This window comes from Poecilia reticulata, chromosome 3 (genome assembly GCF_904066995.2).
Source record: "Poecilia reticulata chromosome 3, P_reticulata-male-v2, whole genome shotgun sequence".
NCBI classification, from domain to species: Eukaryota; Metazoa; Chordata; class Actinopteri; order Cyprinodontiformes; family Poeciliidae; genus Poecilia; species Poecilia reticulata.
Genome location: NC_088832.1, coordinates 20824574 through 20846369, shown reverse-complemented (window position 1 = coordinate 20846369; position 21796 = coordinate 20824574). Strand labels below are relative to the sequence as shown.

Sequence of the window (21796 nt, the reverse complement as noted above, 5' to 3'; positions counted from 1 at the left end):
TCTGCTTACCTTTTCTGATTAATTTAAAACTAATGCCTCTATCAATTAATCTACAGCACGGTTTTTTGTTTTTATATTCCTTAGTAAAAGAATATCCGATTACTCAGAACCCGCATGCCAGACCTTAAAGAAGCCTTGAAATCGATATCAGCCAGAGCAAGCCTCCTCGACACAGTTTTCTTTATCACACTTGCAGATAAGAGGAATGAGGCTGTTAAAAAAAATGACAAATAAAACTACGTGGAAACTTCCATCAATAATGTAACATTTTAATCACAAGCTTCAATCTTTCTGTTAATGTCACGATACCATAAAACCTCAATATTTCTACTCAGACTTTTTTCCCAAATAATTTTTGTTGTGAAGCTCCACTGCTACTGGATGTGAATGTTCTCACATTCACGGCTGCGATAGAGAAAGTCAGGTTGGCATGGTGCATGCTCGATAGCATAAACTGTGACAGCAGGCCTCTGGCGGCCATGCGTGCATACTACTGAGGGGGTTTTTTCTGAGCAAAAGAAGAGCGACCTGCCCTTCTAACCTTCCACCTCTGACCGTAGGACGTATGACCCTGAATCTCCCCATCCTCTCCAGCTGTCACAGACACCCATCATCACAATCTGCCTTGCCTGGCTCTGTAGCGAAGGAAACGGCCAAATGCCTTTTACTTCTCGTTCATGTTTATCTGCATTATTCCTCTAATATTAATTTCCATGGAAGCTATTTCTGTCTGCGAAGTAGCTTTTGTTTAACTTGAGAAAGTTAGAGATTTTTTTTATTATTATTGTTTAGTTGTGCACATAATTAATACTTCCCACCCTCTTTTCTTTCTGTCTGCGTTTTTAGGCATGAGCCATGAGCCAAAGTCACCATCATTAGGAATGATCTCAACGGCGACCCGTACAACGGCGACGGTCAGCCCCCTCACCCCGTCACCTCTGAACGGCTCCATCGTAGCAAATGGAAGCCCAGCTGCCCAGTCATCCCACTCTGGATTCGCCGCAGCCCTCCGTAAACTGGCAAAACAGGCAGAAGAACCTCGAGGTAAAGCTGAAACCCGGTGCGACTGTGATCGATTCCTGCCTTGGATGTTTGAAGTTATTTCAGGAGGGGAAAAAAAGATTTCCATCATTGAGAATGTACTGCTAATATGAATCATATGGTATCCTTGCTTTATTAAATTTGATGTTGTCCCTGGAGATACGTGGTATGAGGAGGAGCCACCCCTACTGACCCATTTAATTTGCTGTGCGCGAGTCCATGTGCTTGGATGCACTTGTCACTGTGTCTCTTGACTCTTCAGTTCATTGTCATAAGAGACAGTTTGTCAGAAAAAGGCAGATTTCCCATCTGGTATTTCTATAAAACAATAGATAAAGATGAGATTTCCATGCATCCCTTTTGGATTCATCTATCAGACAAAGCATTGAGATTAAGGGTTTTGAAAAAGTTGCTGATGAAACCAAATGTTTCCGTCATCCCATTCTTGCAGCTTAATGTTATTTTTAAAAAGATTCCAGAGAAATTTCTGGCCCTACCCTTAGGCACTGCTTAGAGGAAGTCCATCAAAACTAAGAACTCACTCCAGTATCAGGCTATAAACCATTAACAGTGTGCCTTTGAACAGTTGGGACCATATTATGCATTTTAGCGATGCAGAAACATTGGATATTCTGCTGGATTTAAAACCACCACATCTTCTGAAAAGTCTGTGATAACTCTGATCTTAAAGGTAATAAGAAATTATGATCGGCCAGAAAACGTCTGAGCAGTTCATCAGTCAAAGAATTGTGGAAATATTTTAGGTGCCTTCTGAGAAGGAAAAATTTTGCTCCATCTGCCTTGGCACAAAATAAGCTGTGCTACACCATCATTCCCGACTTTGTTGCTGCTCCTAAATCAGAAGGACCCCTCCCAGTTTGAAGTCCCTGGACATTTTGCTCCCCAACCCACAGAGGTCTGGGACCCAGAACCTCTAAGATGATTTATTACCTCCATAGAGCCAGCTTCTCCTTACCTCCCTCTCTGTCTTTCAGTCTTTTATCTGTCCTCACTGCTTTAGCCTTGTATGTCAAATACAAAAATTCACCTACAAAATTCAGTCTTGCACTCTACTTTTATAAAGAACCCATTTCTTTTCATTCAAAATGTTCCATCTTAGTTATATTGCATGCCCCTGTTTTTTGTACTAATGACTTTAATATTTTGTTTTACACTATGTGAGGTGTGCACCGCGCTATTGGTAATTCAAAATTGACTGAAGAAAGAGCTACCTTTTTTCCTTTGTTGAATAAGGAGCAGATGTAGCTCATTTTTACTAAAAGCACATTGCCTTTGTTATCTCTGAGGACTACACAGCCTGGTTGGAGTAGGTAGTGAGGTGTCAGTGAGTCAGCTGTCGGGCATACAGCAAGGTGCAACTGCCTGTGTAGGAAGCTTTGTGTTTCCAGGGTGGGCAGAGAGTCATATGGCTCCTGAGCTCAAGTCATTTTTCTGTCTACAGTCTGTATTTATAGCTAACACACACCCAAACACCCCCACATGTATAAACAGTTGTCTTTGCAATGATATAAGCTTTGTGATTTCTTTGCATGCTGCAGCCTGCTATCCTTTCATTACCTTTTGACTCAGCCTCCTCTTCTCTTTCCCACCCTGTGGTGTTTGCTTTCAGGGGCAATATATGTATGAGAGATGTCATGACTCACGTTCTAAGGCTTTAAGGAATTAGCTTAGTTTGAGCACTGGTATCGCAGCGACCAGCCACTGAACTGATTTAAGACCCGGAGCACGGCTGCTGTTTATATACACACCCCCACACACACGTGCGTATACGCACACAGTCGCATACATCGTCACTTGTCTGAGGCAAGCATAATGAATAGCTCTGTGTTTTGAGAGCTGTGTTGAAGAGGGGAGGTGATGGATAATGAGTATCGGAGCAGCATAAAGGACACTCTCATCCAGCGTACGCTCACATGTGTAAGCAAATCCGCGCAGACGCAGCCAGCACGCTGCCTCAGAAAAGCAGACCTCCTGATATCTGATTAATTAAGCCGATCTGGGTTTAATCATCTCGGTTGTTTCTTCTCCGCTCTCTGCTTAGAGACACACAAACACGGAAAGAATTTTACAGCTGGAGAGAAAATGAAGCGAAGGGGAATAAAGGTATTCAGGGTAGATGGAATGAACCGAACTGGCTAGATAAAAGGATTAGGAAGTAATTAGTAGATTTGTGAAAACCAGAAGTGTCGGTTATAAAGCGTGTGTGTGTGCGTGTGTGTGCATGTTGGAGTGCATGTGTGTGGCCAGAGGCTTCCCTTGTTTCTGGGAGCTCAGAGCATGCTGGGACAGTGGGGCAGTGTGTCGCTGACCTCTCCATCTGGAGCCTGCCTGGAGCTTGCACTGCCTTGCTGTGCTCAGTGTGTGTGTGTGTGTGTGTGTGTGTGTGTTTGTGTGTGTGTGTGTGTGTGTGTGTGTGTGTGTGTGTGTGTGTGTGCGTGCGTGCGTGCGTGTTGGTGCGTGCGTGCGTGCGTGCGTGCGTGCGTGCGTGCGTGCGTGTGGAGGGGGGGTGTGCGTGTTTCTCAAAGGCAGAAACCCTTCAGGCTGTTACTGTCCCTGAAACACTCACAAACTAGCTCTTTTCCTTTACCTTCCCTCTGTCTTTCTATGCACCCTTCTCATGAGTAGGATCACAAATGAGGCATTATTTATCTGGATGTACAGTTTGTGCAGTCAGCAGAAGCCACTATGTATTGCTGCTCTTATTTCCACCCGCCATCTTGTACCGTCTTCCTTTCTCTCACTGGCACAGCAACACACATACTGTCTGCATGTGTGTGTGTGTGTGTGTGTGTGTGTGCATGCTCTCCCCTCCCCCCCAACTCAGTGATGCAGATTACAGGCTTTGTGTTGTGTTGTCAGTGCATGTCCAAGACTGTAGTAGCAGGTGTGTGCAGCGTTTGCGTGTGTTTGTGTGTTACGAGTGCACGTGTTGAGGCTTGTGCTGGTTGGGATGGCATATGGATGCAGGGCTGGCTGGGCACTGCTATGCACACCAGGTGTGAAATGGACTGTTTAATTAAGTGCTGATGTTGTTGTAATGCATGCTGGGAGGGAGGAGCATGGAGGTGGGGGTGAGGAGGGTGTGTTGGTGGAGGAGAGCAGCCACTTCTTGGCATGATGAGACGTACGCCTGCCCGGCTGTTTCGACAGAGATGATGATGGTGGCAGCCGCGGGTTGGGAGGGGTTGGGCAACATTAAAGCCCTTTTTGTGTGTTTCTCTTTAGATCCTATCGACGGACAGGAGAGTCGGTGTGTGTGAATGAAAGGACCCACTGAAGACTCCGGGCAGCTTTTTTTTTTGTACAGGGTCACTGGTTAATGTAAAATGCATTGGCTGTGCAGGGACACTTGGCCGCTGCGTCTGACCACAGATTGCTTGGTTTGTTTATTGCTTCTGCTCCCTGATTGTGTGTGTGTGCATGTGGATCAGCTTGAGCAATCAAGTGAGGAGGCTCTCGGAGAGAATGGGGTCTGGTAATAGAGGAGACGATGGAGAAAGGAGCTTCACATTAATCATATAGAGCTAGGTACTGAGACAGGATTCTCCTTTTATCTCTTTTGTTCCTTTTTCCTTCCGTCTCTTACTGCTCTGTCCCTTTACTCTCCCTGTAACCCCCCTCCAGACCCCATCATCACACAACATGCACCCCTCCGTATCAAGGAAGTGACAGTCCTGTTAATGAAGTGCAGGTTGAGAGCTGATGAGCCCGTTTTAGACTCTAGGGATGAAAGCCTTTGCTTCATTCCTCCTCTTCCAGCTCCCTGCAGGCCCAGCATGTGTGGCCATCTTCCCTCTATAGATAGAAGGGGAGGAGCATATGGCAGTGATGAGACCATGCTGATGTCAGTCACATGTCTTGCGTGCAGGATTTTTGCCTATCACATGGTAGCGTGATGAGAGGGAGAGGCACTGGGAAGAAGAGGGCTGATAATGGTCCACAAGGAAATCTTAAGAGGATGGTAAAGACTTGAGGATTCATGAGAAGTGTGTGGAAGGATGGAAGCAGAAGGTTGAAGAAAGAAAGAAACTTACAAAATCTTCACTTTTTCATATTTTATATATAAATCACAAGCATTAATGTATTTATTGGACTTTATACACTAAACAAAGTCTTTTGCAAATGAAATTCTGATTTGTGGACCTTTCTATAATTTTATCTTAGTATAAATAGAGCTGGTAAGTGAAGTCCTGACAGGTATTTTTAGTTGACTATCAGAAACATCAGATAAACACAGAGGACCACAGTTGGTCAAGAATAATATCTCACCCTTAACACATACAGAAAATATGAATATAGCATAACTGCAAACATACCAAGCCATGAATCCACCTAAGCTAGGTGGAAAGGGAGAGAATTATTCAGAGGAGCAGTATAGACTCTGGAAGGACACTCTGCAGAGATCCATGGCTCAGACAGAATATGTTGACTGGACAACTATTAAAGATGGATTCCACAAATCTGGCCACTAAGGATGAGTAGAAAGAGAACTTTGTGCACGGTTAAAAAATAAAGTGGAAAAGGTATCAACATACTTTAGTGATGCTTCTTTTTAGCAGAAATAGAAAAGCTGGAATTGGTAGACTAGTAGATAATGTCCATCTGACTGAACTTGAGCTGATTTGCTAAGTAAAATGAGCAATAATTTCAGTCTTTAGATCTACAGTACTGGTAAAAACCCTTGCAGTACTAAATGGAGCAAAACTTAGATTTTGGACTGCATTAAATCAGGGAGCTGAATACATATGTGATAATATTTGTGACCTTTATCTGTAAAGTAATCTTTAAACCATTTGTCCTCATCCTTTCACATCAACGTGGTTCACAAGTATATTAAACTGCAATAAAATTACACTTCTGGCTGTTAAGTGACAAAATGTGACAGTTCAAGATGTGTGGATCCTTTTGGTAAGGCTCTGACTGCAAATTAATGCTGTAATGGAACCAGTTTAACAAAAATCTCAATGAATAGTAATTTATTGCATATACATATTTTTTAATTGAGCTTTAAGGCTGACAGATCTTCGTCTGGTTGGCAAGCTCCGTGTCTGAACAGAAGGGAAATGAAGTAGGGGGTATGAAGAGGTGGTGTGTAGGGGTGCTGTTCAAAAGGAGGAGGTGGAAATGATAAAAGAATAATAGCTGTTGGTGTGTTTGTGTTTTTCCTCTCAGTGTATAATGCGTCTGCCCATTCAGGAAGGACGCTTTGAAGTGTACGCAGATTCTCCAAGCTGCAAGAGGAGATTGAAGCTGTTGGTTGAAGGCTCTTGCCTCTTTTATTTCCACCCTTCCCTTACCTGCTCCCCTTCCTGCTCTTAATTATTTAGTCTGCCCTGCCTCTTCTTTGGTTTGTACTGCCTCCACGATGAAGAGGACAAGGAGATGGAGGGGGGCATCAGGCGGAGGTGGGGGTAGATGTAGTGCAGCTCTGTTGCTTAGCAGTAGAGTATCACTGTGATCACCCCCAACCACCACCTCTCCACCTCTCTCCAACTCCCCCCTCTCTGGCTTTATTTGCTTCCCCATCCTTGTGTATGCATGTTGCGAGTGTGCATGTGTGTGTGATGACAGAATAGGCTGTGACACTAGAGCTGTATTAAGTGTAGCTCTGTTCCCCAGGCTGAGTGGGCTGCTATTGATTGGCCTAGTCTTGTAGGGGAGAGTAATGGCTCTCTGAGGTGAGGTGGTGAGGGGGGGAGGATTAGGCCACTAATTGCTATTGTGCAGACAAGATATGACTGCCCCCATCCCAACCCCATCCACCACTCACACATCTGCACCCCTTATCTCTGCTTTCCTCTCCCGTCTCTTACCTTTCTCTTTTTTTTAAACTAATCACTCCCAATCTCCCATCCTTTTTCATTTTCATGTCTCTCCACACATGTCACTACCATCTCTTCATCACACGTCTTTTTTCATGCTGTCCCCTGCCAGTCCTGCCGCTCCACCACTCACACACAGATTTTTTTTTCTTTTCTTTTTTTTTTTAAGTTAGAAATCACCTCAATGCTATCATTGATCCCTTCAATAGTAAAATTTTCCCCCCATGTCTTCACGGCCCCTACCGTGAAATGACGACGTCTGTTGTTATGGTTATGTTACCATGGAAACCAAAGCAGAGAAGAAATTTGGATAGAAGGCAGACCAGAAACCGACCCGGGGTTTCTGCTCCTTACAAATTCAAAAATAAGCACACTGTTGCATGAAAACGTGCTACCTGCGCGCCAACGCTCTCATCTCTCATTGTCCTTTCGGCAGCGCCGTCCCACTGAGAGGGTTGTGACCCAGTTTGACTGTGTAATGCTGTACTTCCTCTGAGAGTTGGTGATATACAGCACACTGCACTGTCATAAGAAGGGGAGAGAGGCTTGTAGAAGAAGAACAAAGACAGCTTATCAGTAAAAAAAAAAAAGCGGGAAGACAGGAACATCAATAAAGGAAGATAGAAGGATAGGAACAGTAGAAAGAGGATGTTGTTGGGAGCAACAGAAGGCTACCGGGGCGGAGGTTAAGGTTGTTATGGTTAGGAAGATGAAAGTCTAAACAAAGGCATGTGAACATGGGGGCATCATATTGGAGGTTTTGTAGCCAGGGAGAGAGAAAGCGAGATGTGCTGAAAGTGAGGCATGTGACCAGTCCGTGACCCCGCGCTACAGGGTTTCCCTGGAGGGCTTTGTTAATGTGGCACAGCTACATCACAGCAGAGGAGCTCATTGGACTAGCTTTTCACCACCTGCTGTGCATGTGTATGTATGGAGGAAAGGAGGGAACGGGTCGTAGGCACATATGTGCCTGTAAGCACATATGTGCATATAAATACAGTACTTGTGTTGACATCCATTCAGTGTGTTCTTATTATGTCCTGCAAATCTTGACCAATTAAACTGAATCAAACATGCCCATCCAACTTGAAAAAAATATAGCATCCCTTGCAAAATAATATATAGCATCCCTTGGTAAAATTGCAAGCAAAATATTGCATTTAAAATTAGGTTTTATGTCACTCCCAAGCGATCTCATAATTGTGAAGTGGAAGACAAGGCATACATGCTTTTCAACATTTTTTAAGATACAACATTTGAACTTTTTGACCTGCATATGTGTTCCAACTACCTTTAGATATTATTTAAGTAGTAAACAGTTGGTCTAACTGTGTTTAATTTAGCCTCTGTATAAATACAGTAATTCTATGAAGGCCTCAGAGGTTTGCTAGAGAACATTTCTGAACTAACATTATTGGGTTAAGTTGTGATCAAATTAAAGGCAGGTTTTGGTTACAAAACAGTATCCCAAGTTTTGAACATCTAACAGTTCAATCCATCATGCAGAAATAGAAAGAATATTGTGCAACTGCTAACCCTTCAAGGCTGGGCAAGGATAGCATTAATCAGAACAGAAACCAAGAGGCCCAGGGTGTCTGGAGAATTTCCAGAGATCCACTGCTCTGATGGGAGAATCTTTTGATAGGACAAGGACAAGTGTTAGTTGTGCACTTTATGGCAGACTTTAAAGAAAAAGACATTGTTGAACAAAAGCTATAGTCTCGTACAAAATTTGTCATAAACTATGTAGGGCACACAGTATAGAAGAAGATGCTCTGGTCAAATGAGACCAAAGTTTAACTTTTTGGCCCACATGCAAATAATAAAACGGGGTGATCGTAACATCGGTGGATGCTGTTCTTCAGCAGAGAAAAGGAAGCAGTTGAGAGTTGATGGGACATTTGCTGACAATTAAAAAAAACAGTTAAGAGGCTTCAAAATATTTGCCACTGGGATGAAAATGATCATCCAGCTAAACAGTAAACATACAACTAGAGCTGCAATGGAAGAATTCGGATCAAAGCATATTCATGTGTTAAACTAGTGAAATCAGAACCAAAATCCCATTGAGAATTTGTGGGATTTGAAAATTTGAGACTTGAAAATTTTCAAGACTTGAAAATTTCTACTTAGACATTCTCCAGCCAATCTGAGTCACCCTGAGTTATTTTGGAAAGTAGAGTAAACATGTCTGCCTATAAATGTGCAAAGCTGGTACAGATGTTCCCCAAATGACTTCCTGCTGCAACTGCAGTGAAAGGTGGGTGGGAGGCAGATCTGAAACTGGCCTGGTGAATAGTATTGACTCATTGAGGCTGAATGCATACGCATATCACACGTAAATGATACACGTATCATTTTCTATTTAAATTTTTAAAAACAATGTAAAACTATGCATCAATTTCCTTCCTCTTCATTATTCATCCCGCTGTGTCTGTCTGTCATAAAAAGTTCGAACAAAATATGTCATATGGATTTATTTATGATAAATTTCATGTCAGAGTGCAACTTGTTTCAAGTGTTACATCTGGCTTCCCCCCCCCCCCTTGTTTTTCTTCTTAGAAAAAAATCTTTCTCAGCAGGTGATATTTTTCTGACTTTATTTGTTTTGTGTTTATTTTTCTTCAGCTGCATCCTCCATCAGCAGTGAGTCATCTCCAGTCTCCTCTCCAGCCACCAACCACAGCTCTCCAGTCAGTACACCCAAGAGAGGTCCTCTTGGTCCAGGACCTGTGCTGGTTCCCCCAGCAGGTCACAGTGTGCCAAACACTCCGCCTGTAGTCACCATAGCTCCTACAAAAACAAGCAACGGCCTGTGGAGGAACGAGGGCCGTCAGGTAAATTAACATTTAAAAAGCCTTTCACGCTGACATTGAGTGTATAGGTTTTTTTTCCCCCCACATATTTAGTTGCTGTTGCTTGCTTCAAATGCCTTTTTTTCCCTGATTCTTACTGTTGTGTTCAAATCTTCTCATTGTTCATCTTGCCTTCAAGCACAATCTAAGCACACCAGATGGACTTTTCAGGCTTCAGTGGATTTTCTTGCAGCATGCAGCTCATGATGTGTCAGTATATACTTGACATATGTGTCTGTGACATAGCTGGCAGGTCTATGAGTGTAGCTCCACCAACTCACTGGCTCCATACATTAAACAATGGCAGCTGCCACTGGGACAGCGAGGTGACGGCAATAATGGCAGCCAACATCTGTGCCTCTCTGTGCCCACTCCCAGTCTGTCCTCGGATCAGTCTCTCCCTGGTCTTGGGGTTAAGACTGGTAGTCCTCCAACCTAACCCTCGGCAGTCAAAAGGATCCTCAGCGCCATCAACCCGACGCACGCTCTTAAGTAGCGTTGTGGAAGAGAGAGAAAGTGGGAGAGCTGCTTGCTTTGATAAGAAGTGGATTATGGATTATGGCTGTACTTTAAGGCTTCTTATCTCAGCTCGAGGCTAATGGTTAAGGCCAAGTGCACGGTCATGAACAGCACTCAACAACATGCGGAAATTCTCTGAGACATTTGGATGATTCCCTGGGGATAGACAGAAGAGGGACAGTTAGCGTTGGGCAAAGAGGTCAGTTAACAACAATGTGCGATGTTGTTTGGGCCATTGTCCTCTCCTCTGAATACCCCCCTGAACCTCGCAATCTGCAACCACAGCTTTGTCAAAATGACCTGACTGCAGTTCAAGGGTCAGCCAGTGCAAGGAGGGACCGGATGAATGAAGCTGTCCTCAGGAAAAAAATTCATAATATTTGCCATTCTTGCAACAAAGCAGCTTCACATAGCAGTAGGAAAAAATATATCATAAAAAGCCCCCGCCATACCTTAGTGTGTGCACCGCTTATGTTTCCTAAGCGAATGCACATATGTGTGCTTTTGCATGGCTGCTGTGATTGTATATCTACGAGGTCACACTGAAACCGAAGAGGTCAGGTCACTGGGTTTGCGCTATCCCCAAAAGCAGTTGAAGGCCACGTTGCCAAAGAATGAAGAGGTTAAGGGAGGTGATGGTGGCAAGAGGTTAGGCTAAGGGGTCAAAGGTTGGGGTTGAACAGCAGGGGAGATGCATCGTGAAAGCCAGCATCATCGCATCTACGACATTTCTGCTGCAACCATTAAGCAAACCTCAGGACTATAAAAGCACACATCACGAAAATATTTTTTCACAAAGATGGTGTATCAGGCTTTTTTAATACAGGGTAGCTCTCTATGGTTACAAAAAGACGAAATGGTTTCATTCAGAAGCACAAGTTTGTTTTCTGCATCCCTTGTAAAGTGTCTGATAAACATTTTTTTTTTTTTTTTTCTGTGGGCAAAAATGTTTGTGTCCTCCTTTGTGCATTAGAAGGGTATTTTAGAATCTCATGCTGAGATATGAGTCTGTCTTTCAGAGGTGGGGGTGACAGGCAGCGCAGTGAAGTAGGGAGGCCTTGGTGCGTTGGCATTTTGCTTTAATGACTGCGGGAGTCTGCTCCCGCTGCTGCCTGTAATTGCTTTATAATTGGCAATTTGGATTCATGGCTCCATCTGAGAGGCATAAACGAGCACTCTACAATGCGCGGGGTCTCCCACCCTAGCGGAGGGTTACAGGGGCCTAGATTGCACAGAGGAAGATGGTTGTTAATGGATGTGTCTTTGTAGTGTGAGTGCTTGTGTTTGTTAGTGTGTGCAAAGTGACAAGCTACTGGTAAAGATTGCATTTTCAATAAGGAAGAACTCAAATGGTGTGACTGGTTGGAAGTGAGTGTAGGTGCCTGAGTGACTAAGTGCTGTGGGCCTTACCAAAGGTCTGACCTGTTACACCTACGCCTTTGCATACCCTTCTGACTGTGCATCTACATACATACCGCAGAATCCCAAGGACCAAGGTCAGGAAACGGAGATGAACAGAGTCTCAAAGCTGTGTTTTAAGGAGATATTATAACGAGGCATTGGTCAGTGTTTAAAGTGGATGTGTGTACAAAGTATAGAGAAATGCTGATGAATGCTCAGTATGAAGGATTGCCTCAATGTTTGCTGTCTCCACATTCCTGCAAGAGGAATTCCTGCAAAGATAGTGACTTGATGTAGTTTCCTAGTGTTTCTTAAACAAAGTTTTACTAATGACCATAATAGAAACCCTTGACTGCTTTAATTAAGTGCTTTAAAACTACTTTGCAGTGAATTAGTGCATTACAAAGAAACTGAATTAAAATGTATTTATTTAAAGCAGTGCTTCATGCCCCCACCTGTTGCTGTGCACTGCCAATCAACTGGGTGAGAAAAGGTTCTTAAACATTTCCTCTGTTTATAAACAAGACACATTTGTCTGCTTGAAAAGTATTTTCCATTGCAAAAAAGACGGAGTGTGAGATAAATGACACCCATCACTCTAATTAACATAAAACTGCAGGTAGGCTAGCTGCACATAGCCCAGATAATTAACAAGGTAATGCCATTTTATTATAAATAATACTATAATTAATGTTCTTTTTACAGCAGGAGGATTGTATGTTCTCTTTTTAAAACATTTAGCATTGTGTTAAGATTTTTCAAAAGATGTTCTTAAACGCTGTCATATTGAGGAAATCTTATAACAAATGCTTTCTTGTAATATCACATTTTGTTTTTATCTTCCGTGTACGATTGATTGGCTCACTTTTAGTGGCCCGATAGGTTGTAAAACAAGAAATCGAACCAGCTAATATGCAGCGACAACAGCTTAATTATTGCTGTTCCATCTTCTTATAAGATTTGTGTGAAAATAGTTGAAAAGGAACAGTTGATTCGATTTCAGTGGCAATTTGTGTCTGGAGATTGGACCAATTCACAGTAATTGCATCACAGCTGTGGTGGTGAAAAGATGCCTCTGTGACGCACTCATAGTGCCTGATGCGGAACACGGTTCAACTTTTTCATACCAATTGCTGGTTAACAGACAGTGTGAGGTCATCTACAAAATGGCTTCATCAGCAGTGGGATGTATGGTGTCAATTCATGTTTGCTATCATCTGGGATTTAGGCGGATTCAAAGTGCAGCAGCTTAATAAATAGTGTATATGTGACGAGAATAAGGCAAAAATAAAAGGTAATGTCATATATGGGTAGATGTTTCCTCAACATAAATTTGCATCATAGTACCAGTGATGTAAAAGAAAAAAAAACTTATCAACTCATCCAGATCGATGAATTGCAACTTGTTTGCAAGGCACAGTCCATTAGGTATGGGTCAGTATGTAACTCTTACACGTTGATAACCTTGAGAAAGACGGAATGTTTTACAGGACATACCAATAAAGAAAAATGTATAATCAACATATTTAAGTTTAAAAATTGTTCCTGCTGCTGCAAAATATTCTGACATATTTACTAATGCATAAAGCTTCCCAATATATTGATTTGCAGTCATTACTTCTACCCGAGTGTGTGCATTATTACAATTGCAAGTGAGTGATTGGATGTGATATTTGGGAGACTCTGTAATTTCTGTTGCCACGCATTAAAATGCTATTTTCCAGTACTTTTAAACCACAAATGTTTATGGTTTTGAAACCATAACTTCAGTGCTAAAAGTAGAGGGAAGCACTGTGCATTATTGCATAATTCAAGGTGCAAATTTTGGTTTATAACACAAATGGAAAAGGAATGATTTACTTTTGAACTTCTCATTGATCATGGCATAAAGTTGAGTGACTTTTTGTGCACTTACTGTTTTGTGGTTTGCAGAGTCATGTTCTAACTCAGTTCACTTCTTCTCTAACTACTCCTAAATGTTTTATGCATGTCCATGTAATCGTCTACTGTCTGATCATTCTTTTGGTGAACCAGTGTAGAGTAAAACATCGATGTTCTGCTCATTGTTGATAAGGGTGCAAAGTAGTCGTCATGATATTTGCACTCTGTTATAGCTAACAAAATCTGGCTTACACAGATCTTGATGTTTATCAAACTGGGGAAAAATAATTGCCTTTTAATAGTCCATTCATAAGAAAGGACAAATTGGCATCCAAAAATATTGCCATATTTAATCAAACTTTGTAACTGGCAAGTTATACGATACAAACTGTTTTAATCTTTTGACATGATTGAATCAACAATTGAAGAAGAACTGAAACTTTTGCCACATCCGAAAATATTGGGTGTTTTCCATTTTTGTCAAGTTTGTTGTATTTATCTGCTTCTTCAGACACAAAATAAATCTGAATATTTTAGGACTGGAGGAAGTATCCATAAACTGCTGATAGCGACATATTTTGACATCACTATCCCTCTTTTCCACATGGCTGCTGAGGCCCTCGCCGGACGTCCACCTTCTCTCACTGCTCATAAAGCTTTAAAAGGGATTGGGCTGGGGTCGAGGAGACTGTGCTTGCTTTGGGGGGGAATAAAGTACCACGTTGTTTAGTGGAGCGCAGCAAACTGCTTGGAGTAAATAGCTGCATTAGACTACTGGAAAGTGCGAGAGGGGGTTTAAACAAAGGGTCATGTTAGGAGTCTGACCATTAGAGGCATTTAAGATTGGATGTTGGTGCATCAGTGTCAGCCTGGGTCAGTAGCTGTGGAGTTAATGGTTCAGTAAATGGGATTTGTTTTATCAGAGGCAGTGGTGAGAGAGGCGGCGGTACTGCTGTAAGGTCTTCTACTCCCAGGGAACCCAGAGGTTAATTTAGTGGGTTCAAGAACTGCCAACTCCTCCTGCTCACTGTCTTTATGGCCTCATCTTGTTTTTCCCTGTCTCCCCTCTTTCTCCTCCTACTTGTTCTCTTGCCAATCTTAAGTCTGGTTTTGCGAGATGTCTGATAAATGCTCCTTCTTTCCCAGGAAAACCTTGACAGTACTTCCTCCTTTGAGCAATTTCTTTGTATAACTCAGGAGTGTAAAAATCTCTCCTCTGCTCTTGCGTTTGTAGGCCGAGGAAAACCAAAGCTTCAGAAAACGCACTCCCACTCCCTCAGCGGGATGTCTTTTGTAGCTCTGAAACGGTGTGTGCGCTCGCTGAGTGTTGGTGTGTGTTTGTTGTGGGATTGAAGAAGCGCTTGCTGCCAAAAGGAAAGGAAGAAGGGATGGAGGTGAAGGAAAAGAAGAAAGAAACAGGAGCAGAGGCATAGGGATGAAGCTTTTTGGACTTTGTTTTGGATACAACCACAGACTCTTACTCTCTTTATCTCGGATCAGAGTCATGATCATTTGCAACATCACCGTTCTCGTCGATCATACGGATGTCAGCTCTTGTTTACATTTAGTGAAAAAAGCTCTTCTTTTCTTTGCCTCTGTCCTCTTGCTTCTACTCTTTTACATTTCCTGTTAGAAATGTTAAGCCGTCTGTTTTTTAACAGAGGGTGCTGTGTAAGAAATGTTCTAAAAGTGCCTGAGGTAAGCAGACTGGGTGAGGGAGGCTACCACTCCACAAACAGGCCTATTATTTCTTCTATCTCCCCTCTCAAATGGCTGCTTCCATGAGCTGTGACAACCGTGACGGTCACAGGTCCCAGCGAACAATGACCAAGATTCTTTCCCTGTATCTCTGCAGGCTGACTCGGGGCCCCGTGGGGCCAGCAGGGAACGTCTGGCTGCGGAGGGGACCTTCTCCCAGGAAAAAGGTGGCCCCTCGGTCCCTGCTCACCTCCTGGGAAACCCCTATGCCTTTGGTCTCACCCCTGGTGCTGTCATGCAGGATTCACGGTTTCCGCCCCTTAAGTAAGCAAAAAATAATATTTTTTCTCACCTTTATCAAATCACTAAATCTGTGTTTAGCTTTACTACAGGAAGTAGCCGCTCACTTGGATGTTGTGATCAATAGCGTTTCTGATTTCAGACTCTCTGGAATAAGCAACTACAGCACACATTCATCTTTTTGACATTAGTGCTGAAAGCAATTAGTTCATGTCGTTTCTTATTGAATTCTGATGAATTTACACAATTATAAACGGAGAAAATAAAGCCAACTATATTTTCCTGCTGTGCCTCGCTTCTCCACCCGCCCCCTCCAGCCTGCCCAGACAGTTGCCTAATGCGGTGCCCCCTGGTGCTGTACCAGAGGAGTACCTCCGGAGTTTTCGGCCCTACGCCACAGCCGAGGATTCCCTCAGGATGCAGTCTCTGCCCCTTGGCCTGGACCCTGCAGCAGCAGCGGCTGCAGCCGCCTACTACCACCCAAGCTACCTGCCCCACCCCTCCTTCACGCCGTACAGGTAAGAATCTTATTTAATCCTTTTGTTGACTTTGCGGTTTCTCTCGGATTATTAATTGTGCAAAATTATTAATCAATATGTGTGTGTTGGTGCACACGCGTATGATTCTCGGTGTGGCAAATTATGAGCCTGCATATTCGGTGGCAGTGGTAATGCAAGCTGCATTAAACTTGAACACAAACTGCTGCATTTAGTCAGGCAAACTAGCAAGTAAAGACTGAAAAACTCCATTCTTGTACTGAGGTGGTACAGGTTCAGAGTTCAAAATGATAGATATACTCGCCTTCACTGGATAAGCTGATGCTAAAAGGATGGTGTTGAATATTTCTGGGTCTGCATTACCAAAATGCACTTAGAGTGAAGGAAGATGTCAATTAAGACTGTGGGCATTGGATTTAGATATTTTCTTTACCCAGATGCCATAAGCAACATTAAAACATGAATAGTTTTAGAGTTGTTTTACTACCAATGTATGCTTGAAGGTTTGTATTAAAGTAATGTCACCATAAATATAATTGTTTTTTTGTTGTTTTTTTTTTTGAACAAGGTTTTAATTTTTCTTAAATATTTTATTTGAAATTTCTAAATGAATTTCTATTTAAAAGAAAGCTGCCCAGTATATAAAATCACTGTAATCAGTGCAATGAAGCATGTCCAATATTCCCAAAGACTGCCTGAATCCATTTCTGAGGATCACATTTAGAGTTCAGTGCATTCACACTCTGTCACCCAGCAGCATGTTTGTCTAGTTGAATGGTCCCTCTTCCTTTGGTGCCCATACCTGATATAAACTTTAGTATGTGAGATGCTAAATCTCTGGAAAAGCTATGGAAACATTTTGATTACAGAAATGAAACAGAACAGTGGAGAAAAAAACTGGCGAATTGCAACGCATGTCATCATCGCAATCTTTATATAAAATGTTGTAATTGTGCATTTTTTCCAAATCTTGTGCAGCAACACTTTTAAATGCATTTCCCTCATGATTGTGTGCATGCTGAGAAGGACTTCTCTTGCTTTAGGCTCTCTCACTGGCTACATGCCCCTAGTCTGTCATCTAACATCATAGGACTGCAGTACCCATCACACACACTCCTCCATAATGGATTTAATGAGGGGTGGGCTGTGGATGTCACACACGTACACATAAGCTGTGCATCAACATCCAGCGCTGTCTTTTCATGGTTCCTGTGTGGTGATGGAGCTTAGCTGACAGATACTGCTGCCTCCTGGAAAAGATGGAAGACCCAGGGATGTCGCTTCTTTGGGAGAGGGAGGCAGACAGGTTAATGAAAGTAAAAGCTGCACTGTCACATGAGGAGACTGACTGACGTTCTTTTTCTTCTCCTTTTTTTTTTCTTGTAATCCTCGTATCCCAGGATGGATGACCCGTTCTGCCTCTCTGCTTTAAGGTCACCTTTCTATCCACTGCCAGCAGGGGGAGCTTTAACCCCCCTCCATCCTTCTGCTGTTCACATGCACCTACCAGGCGTCCGCTACCCTGGAGATTTTGCACACCCTTCATTATCAGCACTGCAGTCTGAGAGGTAAAGTCCCCCTTGGTAAATGCATAGAGCATATCTCAGCAGTGTGTCGCAATTACGTGTTGTCTTCTTCTAATTTTGCTGACATTGTTTTGTTTCCTTGTGCAATTTGTTTTTCCAGACTCCAGCTGGAAGATGAGCTGCGACAGCGTGAGAGGGAACGCGAACGAGAGCGCGAACGTGAAAAAGAAAGAGAGCGCGAGGCTGAGCGGGAGAAGGAGCGCGAGAGGGAACGCGAACGGGAACGGGAGAAGGAGCTCGAGAGGGAAAGGGAGCGCGAACGGGAACGGGAACGGGAGCGTGAGAGAGAGCGCGAGAAGGAAAAAGAGAGGGAGAAAGAGCTGGAGAGGCAGAAGGAGAGAGCTCTAAGAGAGAAGGAGCTGCAGGCATCCAAGGCCATGGAGAACCACTATCTGGCGGAGCTCCACTCCATGAGAGGACAGGAGGAGCGAAGCAAACCTGAGAGGCTGACCCCTAACCGGGCTGGTATGTGTCCGTGCTCCCCATGTCGCCTCCAAGAGCTGCAGTCACGTTGCTTATAAACACTGAAACAGCTTAGATCAAACTTATGCTCAATATTTTCTGAAAACAAATGGATATGCTGACCTCTGGACAAAACCAGTTTACAGATGGGCTTATCGTTTACAGTGAGGAAGAAAGTTAAAAAAAAAAACTTATTTTAATAAATTCTTATTTTGTATGGATTTATTACTGAATAGTCAGGATCTCACAAGCAAAAAATATAGTTTTAAAAACAAAACACATTGAGTAGGCCACTTCATACATCAGTTACAATATGGAACATAGCACTAGGACTGTACTAAATCACAGTTTGAATGAAGCATTTATTGTTGCTCTCATGGTAGCAGCAGATGTTTGTTTTTGTTTTGTTTTTTTTGCTTTAAATGTAAGTTGTTTCTCTCGCCATATCCTCTGGATGAAAGATTTTAGAAAAGTCCTCAGCTAAGCACAATCGGCTTGTCTTACTTAATGTTGGGTATGTATGATCATAACACTTTGTACCTTACTATATAAATAGGTTTGGTGAAATGAATCAGATTCATTTATACTGAATTTGGATTCATGGAGCTTGATATAAATTGGATTTATTTGTTTTCAGATTACATTTGTAATTTACTTCTACATAAATTAAACTGAGTTGTAGGGAGTTGAACTAAGGAGTAAAAATAGTTGGAACAATTGCATCAACTGTTTCGGGTTATTCTCACTAGATGACTAATTTCAGTCAAATACCTATTTTTATCCGGTGCACAAAATAAAATTGCTTATTTTAAATGTTTGCTTAAGCAGACATAGGTTCTTCAAATTAGTGAGAACAAATATGTAACCTGCAAGTCTTTAAAGTGGCCTGATGATTATATTGATTTTGCTTCAACAGTTTTAATCTTTATTTTAATTTTGCATGTGTTGCAAAAAAACAAAACACATCAACTATGCAAATGAGATGCATGCTGAAGTGACAAGCTAGCAAAATATGATAAAATATATTGTTCACTAATGATAAAAGATCATGACAGTGTAGCATTTACCTGATGTTATGAGCAAAGCACACTTTATTAAGACATGACACCTTACTTTATGAATTGAACTAAAAGAGATTATTAAGTAGTTGCTATTTGTACATATTTACATTTTTATATAAATGTATAAAAAATTATTCTTGCTGTCTTTGCTGCAGAGAAAGCCAAAGAGCCTGCTCTTCCAGCTCCCAAACCAGTACCGCCTGGAATCCACCCATCAATGGTCCAACCCCATCATCACGTTTCCAGTCTGATCTCCAACCATGCCCTCTACATGGGCTCTGGCGCTGTGGGCACGGGACTCGCCGCCTCATTGATCACGCAGAGGGCCAACGAGGAGGAGAGATGGTTGGCACGGCAACGCAGGCTGAGGCAGGAGAAAGAGGATCGCCAGTCCCAGGTGTCTGAATTCCGCCAGCAGGTTCTGGAGCAGCATCTGGACCTGAGCCGGCCCGCTGACGTACCGGATCACAGGACAGACTCTCACAGGTGAGCTAACACTCTCCAGCCACGTGCCGTGGCAGTGCCTTCATGATTTCTTTCGGTGATTGCACAATTGTTTTTTTTTTCCTCTTATCTGATGAAAACAAAGCGTTCTGGGATCTGTTGCAACAAAACGCACAAATAGTGAGATTTTTGTTCACTTCTGTCAGCCTGTCGGGACAGTGATTGCTGTGTTCTGCAGTTCTAAATCCAGGCTGGCATTGAGTTTGGCTTAGGCAGTTCCAGGAAAAAGATGAACCATTTCTGGAACATGACATCTGCTCTACTTCCCTTTAGACTTCCTTCTAGTGTTGCAACGAAGAAAAGACTACTACTGATGACGGTAGTAACATTGAATCCTTATAACTCCTGTTTATGAGCAGGAATTGATAAGGGTTTCAAACATGCAGGGAGTCAGACGACTTGGACACACACAAAGGCCTAATCCTCTCAACCATACACAGGATTAGCCTGGTACCTACCTCTCATTGTGAGGGTGGCTGTGTTTGTGTTGCTCGTGATTCAGAGGTAAGGGTTGTGGTTAATGCTGGCAGGAGTGGAGAGACACATGCACACGCACGCACGCACACACACACACACACACACACACGCTATCAGTAACCCTTCAGTGTAATCACATAATCACAGCTCAAAGGCTGCAGATTGCAGATAAGACGCAGTTTGCTTATTCACATACACCCAAACAGCGTGTATAGATAATTAAACTAGTCATGCAGTGTGTGTAATACTTCCACATTTTCATTTGGAAATATATTTGGGAATAAAGAAATGTCCATCAGTCAACTGTTCTTCCTTCTTGCCTGTTACCATTAATTTAGCAACTCTATAACAGTTTTTAGTACTGTTATAATTTGTTTGTTGTTTATAAAATTAATTTGTTTTACCATTCATGTGTTGATGTTTTCTTTTCTGGCACCTCATCAGGAGGACTTTTCCACTGGCCTCTTCTTTCATACACAGCTCTCTGCTGTGCATGCCTCACTACAAAGGCCTAACAGATAAAAAAAGCAGCCTGTGTGTTGGGAGGAAAGTGTGTGCCTTGGCCACATCCTCACTCTGCTCAGGGCTACTCTGTCTGGGTTTGATAACGCTGCAGTGCAGACACACTGACAGGGCTGAGAGGAAGCAGGCACAGCACATGGGCTCTGCTGTGTGTCTCTGTTCTGTGTGTTTGATAGGAAATACTTTTTTTTTTTTTTGGGGAGAGAAATTGAGTTTTATTTATGCATTTAACATCTTAAAATTTCCTGCCTGCAGGTCCATGCAAAACCACCACGAGCCAGGAAGCAGAGAACATCACCCCCACTTAGGCGCCCCTCCACCCCTCATCTCGCCCAAACCTCCACAGCCCCCACGTGAACACCACCCGCCACCTCCAACCACCCTGTGGAACCCCGCCTCTCTTATAGAAACTGCCTCAGAATCCAGACGTAGCCACGAGCCCTCAGGGATGGGCCACTTTGAGCTCAGTCGGGGCCCCCAGGGGCCCTCGAAATATGAAGACGGAACTCGAAGGAGAGACATGGCGGTGATTGAGAAATACCCACCTCACAGAACTCCCCTAGTGCTCTCTGAGCACGGAACCTTCCTTGCTGATCTGGAGAAATCCACCCAGTCCTTCCTCAGCCAGCAGAGGGCGTCCATGTCTTTGCCAAGTCAGTACGAAATGGAGGGAAGCTTAAAAATCCATGCTGGACTGAAGAACCTGCAGGGACATCCAGTGCACAGCAGGCATGGACAAAGTCTCGGAATGACGGCAGGAGCTGGGATCGGACCGCTAACCGCGCAGGGGCCGGGCCCAGACACGGCGCTGATCTATGATGAGTTCCTGCATCAGCACCGAAGGCCTGTCAGTAAGCTGGACCTGGAGGAGAAGAGGAGAAGGGAGGCCAGAGAGAAAGGTATTCATCACAGGAATACTTCCTGTTTGGAAGTAGAAGAGACTGGGATAAGATGAGCCGTTTTTCATATTTAGGATCACTACATCAAGGCAACATCAGTTTGATCGCTAACTTACTTATATTGTGCATCCCTTCAAGCTATCAGAATGAATGTACAGATGGCCATTTCGATAACATAGCATGTCCAATAAAGTTATCTCATGGCACAGCATAAACACACACACTCATCCTCCCATCAACTCATCCCCAC

General features: G+C 43.1%; 1 protein-coding gene across 1 annotated transcript in view; it reads left to right on the top strand.

Moving 5' to 3' along the window:
- Positions 1 to 21796, top strand: part of gse1b (Gse1 coiled-coil protein b) — a 182426-nt gene that overhangs the window by 152944 nt on the left and 7686 nt on the right. Inside the window, exons 3-10 of the mRNA XM_008405919.3 lie at positions 847 to 1044; positions 9513 to 9721; positions 15396 to 15562; positions 15856 to 16056; positions 17436 to 17603; positions 17722 to 18086; positions 19300 to 19630; positions 20903 to 21546. Of these exons, the coding sequence (XP_008404141.2) occupies positions 847 to 1044; positions 9513 to 9721; positions 15396 to 15562; positions 15856 to 16056; positions 17436 to 17603; positions 17722 to 18086; positions 19300 to 19630; positions 20903 to 21546 (2283 nt within the window). The remainder of the gene's footprint in view (positions 1 to 846; positions 1045 to 9512; positions 9722 to 15395; positions 15563 to 15855; positions 16057 to 17435; positions 17604 to 17721; positions 18087 to 19299; positions 19631 to 20902; positions 21547 to 21796) is intronic.